General features: G+C 52.6%; 1 protein-coding gene and 1 pseudogene across 3 annotated transcripts in view; one reads left to right on the top strand and one right to left on the bottom strand.

Annotated features, from left to right (window-relative positions):
- Positions 1 to 7682: 7682 nt before the first annotated feature.
- Positions 7683 to 14595, bottom strand: part of USP7 (ubiquitin specific peptidase 7) — a 36294-nt gene continuing 29381 nt past the window's right edge. For 2 of the 3 annotated variants that reach the window (XM_011358357.2, XM_023529613.1), the window contains 8 exons: positions 12994 to 13102; positions 12822 to 12899; positions 11822 to 11922; positions 10920 to 11019; positions 9969 to 10088; positions 9694 to 9765; positions 9452 to 9542; positions 8039 to 9024 (listed from right to left, as the gene is read on the bottom strand). In XM_011358357.2, coding sequence (XP_011356659.1) covers positions 8918 to 9024; positions 9452 to 9542; positions 9694 to 9765; positions 9969 to 10088; positions 10920 to 11019; positions 11822 to 11922; positions 12822 to 12899; positions 12994 to 13102 — 778 coding nt within the window. In that variant the 3' untranslated portion in view covers positions 8039 to 8917. Of the gene's footprint in view, positions 9025 to 9451; positions 9543 to 9693; positions 9766 to 9968; positions 10089 to 10919; positions 11020 to 11821; positions 11923 to 12821; positions 12900 to 12993; positions 13103 to 13578; positions 13647 to 14595 lie in introns of all 3 variants that reach the window. The other variant, XM_023529612.1, reaches the window with a different exon arrangement.
- Positions 10347 to 10460, top strand: LOC111738620 (annotated as a pseudogene).

Here is a 14595-nt window from a genome sequence, read left to right on the forward strand (position 1 = left end):
CTGCCAAACGGGGAGCCCACACCCCTCTGTAACAGCTCTCCAAACCCCAGCACCCCCTCGCCCTGTGCCCCAGAAGAAGCCACAGTCTGTAGTGGTCAGTCCACGGGTCAGTCCATCCAGACCAGGCCCTGACACCAGAGCTCGCTGGAATTGGGCTTCCTGACGATAAATTCAGCCAGCACCAAAGGCCTCCCTCGTCTGCACGCCTGCGGCCGCAGACGTGGCTGCGACATTCGAGAGAGCTCGACGGACTTTGTTGGGGGCCCCACTGGACCGATGCAGGAGGAACAGACAGAAAGAACGCCACCAGGAAGGCTTCTGGGGTTTTCCTGATGGTGGTGGTGATTTCGTTTTTGCTTGCTCAGTTTTTTTTTTTCAATGCAACTGCTTAGTAAGGGTGTCAGTCAGAGTGTTGTAGCTGCAGGGTTAGAAACCAGCTCTGGCTGAGTCAAACGAAAACCCAAAAGGGAATGATAAATGCATGGGCAGGATGTGCTGGGGATCTCACTGAAGCTTAACCAAGTTTAAACGCAGACACCCTCCCAAATTTGCTGGCTGCCCTGACCACGGGAGACAGTGTCCTGACCGAGAAAGGCCCCTGAGCCCTGACGGCTGGCGGTGGAAGGGAAAGGGGCTGCAAGGGTACACAGGGGCCCACCTGGAAGGCCTGGGCTGCTCAGGGGAGCACGGAGCACCCGCAGAGTGGGGCAGGCCATGGGAGGGTCCCCCAGTGGCAGACATCGGGGAGGAAGCGGAGGGGGCCGTGGAGTCTGACCTGCCCTCTCCTTGCCCCCCAAGCTGTGTTCACCGGCATGCCTACGATAGTGTCCGCCATACCCGTTCAGTTACCGTGTCCGTACTGCGGGAACTACATCATCACGGTGACCACCCCGTCCCCCGGGATCCTCACCTGGCTGCTGTGTACCGGCCTCTTCATGTTCGGGTGCGTGGGGGCCCTGAGCACCGGAGGTGGAGGGTCTTCTGGGGGTGGGGGGCCAGCGCCTGGGGGTGGGGGGCAGGGTGGGACCGAGGATGGGGCGTGCCCAGCTTGGCTGGGCCACCGAAGAGTCCAGCACGCCCCAGCCCGGCCCCAGCCCACGGCCTGCTGCTCCTGAGGCTGCAGGTGTGCCCTGGGCTGCTGTCTCGTCCCCTTCTGCGTGGACAGCTTGATGGACGTGAAGCACTCGTGTCCAGTGTGCCGCAGCGAACTCTTCCGCTACAAACGCTTGTGAACCTCTGCGAAATAAATTTCGGTTAAGTGACCTTTGGCCTGCTTGCGTTTGTCCTACTGGGGTTTCCCCACCTTGCCCCTGCCCCAGGGGGTGTGGAGGGACTCAGGTGGTGCCCGCCCATCCTTCCCTCTGCCCTCCTGTCCCCATGGAAGGTCAAGTTGGCCCTCAAACCGGCTGCACATAGTAGGTGCTCAGTTAGCCCCGGGAGAGTGAATGATGACCAAGTGGTAGCCTAACCCTCTCTTCTCAGGGTTCATCCTCTTCTGGCCCCTTAAAAACCACTACCCGTTAGCCAGCTCCCGCCTTTCCCTGCTCCTTCCTGCCGGCTCGAGCTTCCACATCTCTGTGGAAATGTCTCTCTGCCACTCCAGCCTGGGGGGCACCTGTACTTCCTGTCATCTACATCCTCACCCGCCACCCGCTCCTCAACCCACATCCAGGCCCACACTCGGGGCCCCCTGCCCTGCCCGGGGCTAAACCCAACATCCACTGGACGCTTTGCCCCCTCTCCTACCTGTCCTGCTTCTCTATAGCCCTGACCCTCGCTCTGTGTGCACCTGTACTGCAGCTGTCCCCCAGCGACCTCCTGTGCACCCTGTCAGGACACCCCGTCCAGCTGGCACCCCCAGGTCCCCGTCTTGGGCATCTTCTCATGTCAGTCCTGAGGCTTCCGTCCTCACCTGCAGCCATGGCCCTCCCGCTGGGTGTCCCAGGGGCCCCCCAAACCCAACAGGTCTCAAGGTGATGCCCTCTTTCCATCACCTCGGTGGCCTTGGTGGCTGTGGATGGCATAGCCACCTCCCTGCAGCCCCTCCTCTTGTCCCGGACCCCTCCAGCCCCTCAGTGCCACCCTCCACTCCTATCCTTTTTGCCCTGCAATGATTTGTTTCCCTGCTACCCCACCCTGGTCTTCCTGGAAGGAGCCAACAGTCCCCGATGGGACTCCCTGCCCCAAGTCTTGCCTGTCCCTTCCGGTCATCACCAGCAGCCAGTGTCCGGCACAGACTAAGCTCAATTAGCACGGGTGAGAATTAGTAACTTCAGCTCTGATTATGCCAGACACTTACCTGGAACTCCCCGCCCTCGAAACTGAGTCCACTTTTAACTTGGGGTCCCCTGAGGCCATCTGTGAGCTGTCCAACCCCTACCGTGCTGCTGTCCATCCGCCATGCGTCCACTCTTCCCCTCACTGCCCTGCCCGCCTCTCCTCTCTTCGGCTATTCCTTCCAGCCTGGCTGACCACTGTCAGGCTCTGTCACTTCCTCAGGCCCTGGTGGGGTCAGGTAGGTTTATGGGAACTGGGAGGGGGGAAGGAAATCTTCCCAAATCTCTATCCACAGCCCCCCAAGAAGAGGTTTAATCCTTAAAATTCCTTCGTGGTTACAGCACAGTAGCTATGATACTATACTGTGAAGTCTCCTTTGTGGGTGAAATGGGGTCTGCCTGGGGATGAGTTCAGGTGTAACTATGGGCTAAAGCAGGGGTCCCCAATCCCTGGGTTGCACAGTAGGAGGTGAGCGGCGGGCCGGGGAGCAAAGCTTCATCTGCATTTGCAGCTGCTCCCCAGCGATAGCATCACCGCCTCAGCTCCGCCTCAGATCATCAGGCATCAGATTCTCATGGGAGCACTGGTCCCTGATGCCAAAAAGGTTGGGGACCACTGGGCTAAAGGAAAACCCAGGGCACAATTAAAGGATTGTTTTATTTGGCAAAATATAAAATCTATAATCCCACTCTTCTTTTCAATTAAAATGTATTCTATAAAATGAATTTCAAAGAGAAAGGAAAAGTGAGAGAATCAGGGGGCAGAAGAGAGTTACAGGAAGATAAGGGCCTGCGAAGTTCATGTCATTCACTAAAATGTGGCAGGCGTTGGTTGTAATGCTCACGGCCGCCCCAAGAGGGCACTGCTCTCCCATCCTGCTGATGCGGATTCCGAGGCCCAGAGATGCCAGAAGTAGACGGGCCGCAGGCGAACTCGGGCCTATCTACCCAAGACAACCGCAGCATGGAGGAGAGTGCAGTGCTGGTGAGATGCGTGCGTGTGTGTGCGTGCACACGCGTGTGTAGAGCTGAAGTCGTGGAGGCACTGAATCACTGATCGCGAGGTGGCCTTTTATCAAGCCACCGGCAGGCAGAGAGATTCCTGGAAGCCCAAGCAGGTCAGGCGAGAGCCACCCTGCCCGCACCTGCTGGCAAATCCGTCACACCAGCTGGGGGAGGACGGCAGCTTTCTCCAGATCGGAATGTCGGCCCCGCAAAGATACCCCTGCAGCTGCCCCTCTGCCTCTCGGCACCCCCAGATGCCAGGGGAGGACCAGGGGAACGCCAGCTTCTGAGTCAGCACTAGCTGTAGGACAGGCACTCCCAATTTCCACATCGAGACCTATTTTAACTAGGTTTTAGGGTTACAGTAGAAGGTGAAGCATCTGTCGCAAACTAGGCGCCCGGTACCTAGGACTCAGTCTCCCATTTGTAATAAATCAGGACACAGAGGTGCCGAATGGACCCGGCTCGACAACGCAGGTGGCCACCGTCTGGGTTTCGTGTTAAAAGTGAGCCTGTGTGTCTCAAACAGGCCGAGTGTCACTACTGAGAGGGAGAGAGAGTCACCGAGACAGGTCAATCCCTGGTTCAGGGGAAGTCCACGCCTGTGCAGAGGTACCCCGGCCGGGCGGGCAACAGTCACAAGGCATGCCTGGCCCTGTCAGCGAGGCCGAGGCCGGCCTGTGGCTGCGACCAGACCCATCCGCAGAGCTTGACTCCAGGCTGGTGTTCTGACGCCAGGCTCGCCAGGCATCTTGTGGATTTGGACTCAGATTCCCAGACAGTCCACAGACACCGGCATGAGTCCCAGCGACTTTCGTGGCAGATGCAGTGTGTTGTGATGCGTCAGGGCTCTGCCCGCTGAGTGTGGGTGGCGTCCCAGGTCCTCCCTCACGGGTCTGGCCCAGCCACCACGGTGCCGTCAACCAACGAGGTCCTGCCCAGCTGCAGGCAGCACCCTTCCACGGCCCACGAGTCAATCCCCAGGCCTTCCTGATTTCAACTGCCCAGTGTTAAAAGAATGTCATCTGCCAACTTTAAAAATTGGGAATCACATCGAAAATCCAGACTTTTCAGCTTCTTTAAAAAATTCCCGCGGTCCCGCTGCGTTCAGTAAGTTGAGACGCGCGTTCAGCAAGTCGGGATGAGTAGCGGCTGTCCCCCTGGGCCCCTGCGGTCCCCGCCGTGCCAGGGCCGCCTCGCTTTGACGCCCTCGCCTAAAGCACCACGTCCGTTTAATCTTTTCATGTCCGCGGCCTGGTCCCGGGGTGGCCTTGCTCTCCTGTCGCAGGGTCTCACTGTAGCAACAGCCTGGGGCGCATAGGGCTCGGGGCCTCATCCTTCTCACGCACACTTCTCCCTGGATCGTGACTCAAGGTTTGTCTGCACCAACTTCTGGGGGTTGCCAGGAGGGCTGTCTGGGCGGTGTGGCCAGCACGCCCTGCCCGGGGTTCCTGCATCTGTCATCTGAAAGGGGGGGCCGGCTGGGGGGCCTGGAAAGCGGGATGGTACCGTGGCAGTGAGGCTGTGTCAAGGCCAGCTCTGCACTTAGCAAGGCTGAGCGCCCAGCCTTCGAGTCTGTCCTGGTGGCTCTGCGGTGTGCTCAGTGGTGACGGTTATTAGGACTGATGACACGTGGCCAGAGCCAGGACAGGACACAGCCCTCCCCCGTTATCACAGGGGCACACGGGAGGGTGTGGCGCTGGCCTCTTGGCCCCGCACTGCTAACAGTAGCTGGGGAGCCTGTCACAACCCAGGACACCTCCTGCCCGTTTCCAGCAGCTGTGGGCAGTGAGTCTGGAGAAGGAAGCAATGCCCAGTGGGGTGAGGGGCAGGGACCATGGGCGTGTAGACTGTCACATTCCCAACTGCACACCTGTGAACCAGCCCGTAGATGCAACTGACCCTGACCTCTCTGCCGCCCGCCCCACTGCCACACCGACTTTGCAGCAAGGGGTCCGGAAGTGCTGAGGGCTGCCCACTCTTCAATGGTGGGGAAGGGTCAAGCCAGCATCGGCCTGAACACAGGAAGTGGGCTTCATGGGGGCTCTTGAGTGTAGGTAATTTTTCTCCCCACATTTTACTGCAAGATGGTTGGATAACGAAAGGACCGTGGTGGGAACGCCAAGCCCTGGATCCATCCACTGACTTGTGGGTCAGAAGCCCCTCAGAGCTCAGACTTGTATGCACCCACCCTTCTGGGGCCTCTGACACCTTTGCCTCTGCTCCAACTGCTCCTGAAGACCCCCACGGCCCAGCTTCAAGGCCTCACTGGAAGATGGTGGGAAGGACAAGTCTGCACAAGTCCCCTGGCAAATACACGGACTCGGGGAACTTTGTCCTCATCTTTGTCCCCACCCAGAATGTTAATGTCCCTCAAGGCTTCCATTAATGAAAAGGTCTCAGGAAAACTTGAGGCCCAATGTTTTTTATGTTAATTCCACAGCTCCTTGAGAGAGCTTATCGTTTCAACTCACAAAACAAGGCAAGTTCGGTTACAATGGTTTAATCCAACGTGGTGGATGTCAGCCACATGTGGCAACTTGAACTTTAAATAAAAGGTTCACTCCCTCGGCTACTTTGGCCACATACCAGGTGCTCAACAGCCACGTGTGGCTCACAGCTACTGCCTGGGCACTGCACGTGTCACATGGCAGGTTACACCAGACGGAGCCGGGTTAGAACCCAGGGCCCAGCCTGGGTGGAAACGCTGCACCACTAGCCAGCCATGCGACAAGCATGGGGACACTTGGTTCTGACTAGACAGTTTGTGAATGTTTTCAGCGAGGGGCAAGGCTGGGCTCGTCTTTCCGGTGCACTTTTATTCAGGGAGCTGACCTGCCGGCCACCCAGCCATCAGTGCCCCAGACGGGCCCCTTCTCCCCAGTCCAGGGATCAGTGAACCTGGTGACGACTTCACCTGTTAAGTGTCACGGAGCTCAAAACCACCCGTCCACTGGAGCACGGTCCCGTGAAGACCCACACAGAGCCCGCAAAGCCAAAAGCTTGTCACACTCTCTTCAAAGACAAGGCAGCTTTTAACTTGAGGTTTCAGCAAACTACTCGGAAATATCAGTCTTGGATACCAACCAAGCCACGATCACCTACCGCAAAACTAGGTGCAGGGAGCACGTACGAGGAAGGTGCTGGCTCAGGTCTTGCTCAGGAAGGTGGCTCCCAACACAGCTTATTCCCATCGCGGTTGCACAGCTCTGGCCGTCACCCCAAGGGACCTGCGTCGCTGGGCCCCTCCGTGGCTGGTGCCTCACCCTTGCACTTGTGCGGAGATGGAATTATGTACTTATTAACATGGCGAGGCTCACAAACACCGCTGGAGACACGTGCCCCTCGTCTTGCTGGACGTGGTGGTCCCCAAAGCAGCTGACACGAAGCTCTTGTGAGAAAGGTCAGCAACTGATTTCTAAGGCGGTCCCCCCAAGTTGGGCTGGCAGGGACATTTGGGGAAGGTGCGCTGGGAACTGCTCTTAAAGAGATGACAATGGCATCTAGTACCCAGCACGCTGTTTTAAAATGTCACGCTTCCTCCGGCGCACCGCTCCCGTGCGGTCACGTGGGATGGCCCCTTCATGCCACAGTGTGGGTTCCAGGGAGCCATCACTGTAGGTCTCAGACTTCGGTCATGGAACAGCAACACGCCTTACAGAAGACGGAACATTCTTGGGGGTGCAGTGAGCCATTTGAAAAGCAGGTCATCTCCATCCCTGTCCCCCAAAATCAGTTTTATGAACTCGGACTCAATAACATAACTGGGAGTAGGTGGAAAAGAAAATGCAACACGTCATCCACACTGCAAAGGTTTTTTTGTAAAAACAGTCATTTAATAACTTCAGGGAGAATGCTGTTTCAGTTACCTAAGACTATAACCAGCCTGGAGCCAAACTTAAAAAAATCGAGACGTTCATTGAGACAGGGGCAGAGCCGTTCGCACCACCGGGGGCAGCTCTCGGGGTGTGGACGTGTGCACACCACATAGACACCTGGAGGGGAGTCGCCCTGGGCTACAGACCAGCCCCGAGGCCAGGACTAGTGCGCCGGGCACCAGAAGCGAAGTGGCCGACGTGAGCTCTGCAGGGGGTCACGGCTGCTCCAGCGCCGACATAGTCTGGCGTGCGCCTTCCACGATTTTAGCAATATTTCCAGTCATCTTATTTGTACACGGTTCCCACCTGGAAAATCTTTCATTTCTTCAGCTGAAATGAGACTAGCAAAAGGAAAACAAAAAGGGAAGGGGGGAAAAAAAAAAAAGGCAGCCAGAATCGTACATCAGCAATAATGGGATGAGGGGAAACAGCTCAGTGAAACCTTGGTACAAATGAAAAGGTTCCCCAAGCCTGTTTCTGGGGACGGCAGAAATCCTCCTCAACGTCCACGTCACTCACTTAATTATAGTTTTTATAGAAAATTTTATTCAACATACAACATTTTCCAGCAAAAAGGCAATATACAGGAAGAGTTGGCGTACACTGCAGCTACAGAAACAAAAAATACTGGAAAAGGATGAAAAATAAGTGTGATTTGCTGATTCTATTTTACTGCACTCAAAACTAGACACGCGGCTGGCATTAGCTCCAAAAGAAAAGGTCGGGACTGAAATAAAACTACACACAATGAATATCAACATCAGTGAGAGTCACTTGCAGATTCACCCAACAAAAAGTCACCTCCTCCCAGCGGTAATTGTACATGTTCATTCATTAAATATACAATTTCATTTTTCCTGTTTTTTTTTTTATTTTAACTTTTTTTTTTTTTTTACAAAGTCAACAGCTTGCTATCCACTAGTGAGCATGCCCTCTTTGCTAAAAGGCTCTCCTTTATTTTGTTCCATCTCTTCCATTTTAAGGAAATTCTATTTATAATTTTTTCACCTGCTTGTATGAAACTCTTGAGATCGTGAAGTTTGCCGAGAGGCAGCATAGTACACCTTAATTGCATTTAACAGTGCTTTCCATTTTAGTAAAAAGACCCCAGAATGTCTGTCCGGACTGGATTCAGTGCGTCCACTTTGCGAACGGGCTGCAGAACAGTAGTGGCTGATGGACGTGGGACGAGTTTGTTAAAAAGACCCAGGCAGTGGGGGGAGAACCGAGGAAGGGGCGACAGGACACGCGGTGAAGGAAAGAGCGCTATTTATTAGCTTGTGAGTTTCTGTTTTTGCCTTTACAGATGCACAAAAGGTCATTGAAAAGTATAACTGAAGGAAATATGTCAGACGAGCCTAAACATAAGACTTCCTGGCAGCGGGGTGGGGACCGGGACCCCCGGGAAGGCAGCCAGGCAGCTTATGCACCAGACACAGACTAGAGACCTCGTGCCAGCGCCAGGCGTCCCGCTAACCTCTTCTCCCCATTCTGCTGACAGTTGCCTTGCATTGTGGTTACCATAAAATAACTCTCATTGGCATCCAAGCTTTATAAAAACACCTTCATTTGCTCAAAAAGGGCAGTCAATAGATACAGAGAAGCCAAACTGAACAGCCTCAACAAAATAAAATTAACACCAGCAGCAAATCTTCTTGCTGACGACTCCGGCTAGAGCACACGCGCACCAAAGTCCTCGCTGTAAAAGGGGCGCACAGCCCCGCGCGGGCCTCGCCGTGCGCGCTCCGGGGGAGGAGGTCAGTTATGGATTTTAATGGCCTTTTCAAGGTAAGTGTAGCGACTCCTCTTTGGGGCTTTGTTGAAGTGGTCGAGCCCTAGCCACGGCCGAGGGTGAGACATGTTACCTGGTGGGGAGAGAGGGGCGGTGAGGCCAGAGCCCACGCTGGGCCACAGTGAAGCCAGGGCTCTGAGCTGCACGCTCACTGCGGGCCCAAGGACCCCCACATCAAGTGAGCATCTCATCTCGGCGGCTTCTAAACGCCACGCTGGCAGAGCCTGCGAGTCACACAGAGCCACCCACACCGCGACCCTGAATCTCAGTTCTCAGCCCCTATGTGATCGATCATGCCACTTGCTTCCTCCTTACAAGGACTCATGGGTTAGGGCTGCTGCTGCTCCTCTGACAGGATGTAAGCGAGCCCAGGTCGCCCCGCTGTGAAAATGGAAGAACGGGCACCACCAGGGCTACCCCGCTCCAGCCACATGGCACTTGCTTCTGAGTCCTAAACCCACACGGAAGAAAGACCGAGGCGGGAGGGGCGGTCGTCTTACCAGGCTGAGGTTCAAAGTCTTTCAAGTTTACTTCATACTCATCTTCATTTATGTACTGGTGCCGGCCCATCATCACAATGGCAAACTTAAACTAAAAGACAGAAACGAAAACGAAACCCCTTCGTCAATTCTGGATGTCAGCAACACTCACACCTCTGGCCAAGAAGTCCAGGCTACTTTACTAGTCCAGACCCAGTAGGCCGCCCGCTGAGCCACTCCACAGGTGCCCGGGACGCGCGCACCTTCTCAAACTCCTTCTCCTGGATGTCTAGCAGACTCTGAATCCGCTTCATGACTTCTCTGAAATGCTCGCCCTACGAACGGGAGGAACGGGACAGGACAGGACGCTCACTCACATGTGCTGTACCACGACAGCCCCTCGGGGCCCACGGGACATCGAAGCCCGTTACCCGCCCGCCGAGGCAGGAAATCAGCTTTAACACCATTTAATCAAAAAATGACGTGAGGCTTCGAGTTCTGACACGCGATGCTCGACCTGCTACCAAGGAGACCTCACCTGGTGTATCCTCAGCAAAAATGGGATTCCAAATGTTCCAAACACCTCTTTGTGGAAATGTGCCACTGTGATCAGCATCTCATTTTCCTTATCTATGTCTACCTGGTCCAGGGGTATCTCCTGAGGACACATATTTTAAAGAGTTGAGTAAAGCAGTGATGCAGACAAAATGCTACATTTTAGTCCTGACTTGCTCCTCAAACAAGGAAGTTAGGTCTTATTTTTGCCAAAATGCCACATTTGGGTCTTGTGAGAATAAGAGTTCAGAGCAACACCATATCTAAGTTTTAAAGGAAAATGCTGGGTCTTTTAACACCAAATAATGGATTTTTCCAGTTAACTGTGGAAATTTCAGCACTCTGAAATCAACAGGGACCCATCTATGGCCATGCCACCCTGAACAAGCCCGATCCCATCTGATCTCGGAAGCAGGGTCGGGTCTGGTTAGTACTTGGACGGGAGACCACCTAGGAAGACCAGGTGCTGTAGGCATAAAAAATAAGGATTGTAAGCTGACAAGGTCTTTGCAATCTGTGAGGTCAACCAAGGGTTGCCTCACCTAAGAAAAAAAAAAAATCAACAGGGATCCAAAATTTCTGACTGGATTTCCTTGATGGTTCATATTTAAAATGGATTTCTTTACACAAATATGGTACGATCCCACTCCTACGAGGTTTCCAAAGTAGTCAAAATCAGAGAAGGAACGGGGGGTGCCGGGGACCGGGGCAGGCAGGTATTTCATGGGTATGGACTTTCACTGGGGAAGATGAAAAGGCTGTGGCAATGGGTGACAGTGATGGCTCAAGAGTGTGACTGCACTTAATTAATGTCACTGAACCGGACACTTAAAAGTGGTTAAAATGGTGAATTTTACATAATGTATTATTTTATTACAAAAGAACAAATGAACAAGCCCAGAACTCTCCCTGGGGCCAGCAGTAGGGCAGGTACCTCTATTCGAAACGTCCTACTCGTCGCAGGAGATAAACATTCTAATAGTTCATCTTCTTGGTGCACGCCAATAATTTTGTAGCTTACAATTTCTAGCAGCCTGTACAAAACAAGGGGGAAAGTGAAAGATACAACTTTACACTAAAAAAAAGACTGATGGAAGATTTGCTTGTCTTCTTTTTAAAAGGTCCGAAATGTCAACAGCAGGCATCTGGGGCAGCGGACACAGGTCAGGGGGTCCCCTCAGAGCATGCGATGCAGGGTGAGCGAAGGGGACCCTCTGAGCTGGCCCTGCAGAGGACTCAGTGGAGCCGAGTCTCCTGGAAGTGTATGAATCTTCCCTCCAACAATCCCAAACTGGGTGGGACTGGTGATATTTTTCTCAACTCACTTTTTAGAGAATAAAGGTCTCCTTCTTTTATTAGTATTAGAAAGAAAACATTCTGGGAACCAACGGCTCCCAGGGCTGCTGCATCCTGCAACACTGTGTGCTAAGAACAAGGCCCAAACTCGCTGAAATAAAAACTGGTCATCACATCTGAGGCTTCTTTCTACAGCCTGAATGTTGACTAAGCAGATCACCAGTGGCCCGATTCCCTGCATACAATCAAAGAAACCTTTTCCGGTTTCAGTTATCATTCTACTGGAATCTTATCTTTCCTCTGCCTGGCTTTGAATCACACCTTTTTACTACAGACAGTTAAGATGAGGAGTCGGAGAAGGAAGGGGAAAAAAACGGCTTCATGGTGAAATACGTTAAAACTGCTGCAGAAGACAGCCTGAGAGATGAGCTCGGCAGCGATGCGGATGGGTTCTGGCTGTGCTCAACTTCCACAAAGGCGGCTGCCGACTTGGGCTGGCGCCCCCACCCTGCTCACCTTCCGGCTCCAGGAAATACTTGCCTAAGTTTCCCTGATGCCTTCTCCCCCAGCTCTACAGCCTTTTTACATTCTTCTAGCAGGTCCCGGACACACCCATGCTTGTCTGGATATAGTGTTATTTCCTAAGAAATGACAAGATGAAATAAATGCTTTAAAGAAAACGTAAAGGGTCTGCTGTAACAAACTGATTTTGCTTAAGGAAAAAACAAAAAAACAAAAAAAACTGCGACAGATGTTCTCAATTGCCTCCACTTCCCGCCACTGCCTCACTTACATTCCTGCCCTGATGGCCAGCTCTGTGAAGTCACTCAGGCTATCTGCCCAAGCCCGAGACCCACCCACTACTGAGGGAACTGTGAAGCATGCGACTCAGATGCAAACCTTGCCACTCACAGCGCCACCTCTCTGGGAACCAGCCCTGAAAGGTCCTGCATAAGCCACTCCAGCTCTCAGCACAGTGAGAAAGGAGTCTCCTGAGTCCAGGCCGGCCAGAGGTGGACTTTATCACATCGGCCTAAGAATGTCTAAGGCATGTGGCTCAGATTTCCCTTGAAAACTGGCAGAGCAGGAAAGATATGACTTGGGATCCAGGTCAGCACAGTTTCTAGAAAGACCATCTGAAGTGCGGCTGGACGTGTGACCCGTGTGCGACAAGCACGGGACGCTGGTGCGGCCTCCGCCAGTACCCGCAGACACCAGTGCCGGGGAAGGCGGGTCGCTCTGCTTGCGGAGGCCTGGCCAAGGCGGAAACAGCTGGAGAAAACCACTGCCCCGGCCACAAGCAGGGCACGGACTGCCGACTGTCATTCACCCCGCAGGACTCAAGAGGTGGAGGCAGGCGACACGGGGCTCACCACCCGGCCACCATGCCCGGGTTTCCCAAACTCTGGGCCCAAGGACCTCTAACACGCTGTCATTCATTACGCTTTCATTTGTTTTAGTTTTCAAGGTCTGGGGAGACAGAAACAATAAACAAGCTCCAATAAAAAAATAAAAATTCATACCATTTTAAAAAACTTACCTCTTCCCTAAATTGGCTGTTTAACCATATACACTTAAAACTTCGCCTGTTTTCAAAGTCTGTGATTTTCATCTTAAGCTATTAAGAAAAGAGAGACTCGTTTTAGATATACTTCCACCAAAACCCAAGCCTTCTCTTTATCACCCACGGTTACATTAATTTGGACTCATACCTGCTGATAGTAAAGTTTCTTAGGTTGTCTAGGCTTGAAGAATTGTAGAAGATCTCTTAAAGTACCTTCATAATTATGTCTAAGAGGGTTACCTGGGCCATCCCTATAACTACACAAGAAAACAGCATATAAATAAATGACTTGTTTATTTGCCTAAAACAAATATCTGTGCGTGAGCAGAAAAGCAAACCACTGGTCTTTCACCTAGACTTGAAATTTGGACATGGCAAAGGGTTTCACTTTACTGCTCCTATTTCCCGAGTCCTAAGTCCCTCTGGCTGTCAACCTGAACGCTCTCTGCAATGGTGACACGGCGCACAGGAGTCTGGCTGGGATGGGCCCAGCGGGACACATGGGGATGTGTTTACTGATGATGAATCTAAAGTCAGTCTGGCTTTAGATGAGGCTGCCAATTATTTTTACAACTTGGAGTAGTGCAGTCAAGATATGAGTGGTGACAATTCTATATCTGAAACTAAGCAAGAAATGGCATGTCAGGTGAAGTGGCCAGCTAGTTATTAAAATTAGTTCCACGATGTCGGGATGAACTGTGGAAAGCACGCAGCGTCTTTGAGCGTGGCTTACCCTTGCGACTTGAAAAACTGGAGCAACATCGGGTCAGTGTTCAGCCTCTGTGCGACCGTCTTTGCGACCTGAGGGAAGGGGACGGACCAGGCGTCAGAAAGGACAATTCGCGTTTGGGGGAATAAAGTGAAATTTAATTGCTTATAAACGTCATCATTAATTATCTGCCAAAGGTTCCTTAAAAAAGGTGGTATGAGCAGCCTGAATTTAAATGCCCTAGGAATTTACTATCTAACAGTATTAAAGTATCACCACGCAAGGAGCTTACCTGATGAAGACAACTTTTAAAAGGTAAAGTCTACAAGTTTTTTTGTATTTCCTTGTGATTTTTTAATGGTTCACACTCAACATATTACCACGGTTATCTGTGAAACCAAACTGTGCCCGGGGAGAGGATTTCGAGGAACAAGAGGGCAGGTGGATGTGACTGTGGGCAAGGGAGGGGAGGCTGAGGAAAGAACGGCTTCTGGTCCCACGGCCATCCCAGCGCCCACCCACTTCGGGCAGGCACTTCCTCAGACAGCAGGACTAAGACCTCCTCCTGACCCGAACTCATCGGACAGTCTTGTCAGCAAGCCCTTGCAATAAGAACGTGGTCTTTCTGAAATGGAATCTGAAGGAAGTAGAACATTTATCAAATACCTGAAAATAATTCATTCTATTTGATAACGTGACCACAAATCCAGGATCATTAGGGATTGTCTTATCACAGAAAATGACATCAACACGATGGTAGAGGTCTCTGAAATATTCTTTTGCAGTGGGTAATTCACTGTTATCATTTTCAGGGTCATCCCTAGGGAGAGAAAAAAGTTTCTAGCCTGAATCAAAGCCCAGGCCAAGGTCATCATCTCTCATTCAACAGTGAGGCCAACCGGTGTGCCTATCAACTCAGGTCACATTTCACGCGTCAGGGGTCTGGTCTGCCCGGCTGCCCTTGTAAGCCAGGGACCACGGGGAAAGGCAGCGTGTACTGAAGGTGTGCTGAGCTGCGCAATGCGGCTGCTTCCTGTTCTT

The sequence above is a fragment of the Pteropus vampyrus genome, unplaced genomic scaffold, assembly GCF_000151845.1.
Source record: "Pteropus vampyrus isolate Shadow unplaced genomic scaffold, Pvam_2.0 Scaffold40, whole genome shotgun sequence".
In the NCBI taxonomy this organism is placed as follows: domain Eukaryota; kingdom Metazoa; phylum Chordata; class Mammalia; order Chiroptera; family Pteropodidae; genus Pteropus; species Pteropus vampyrus.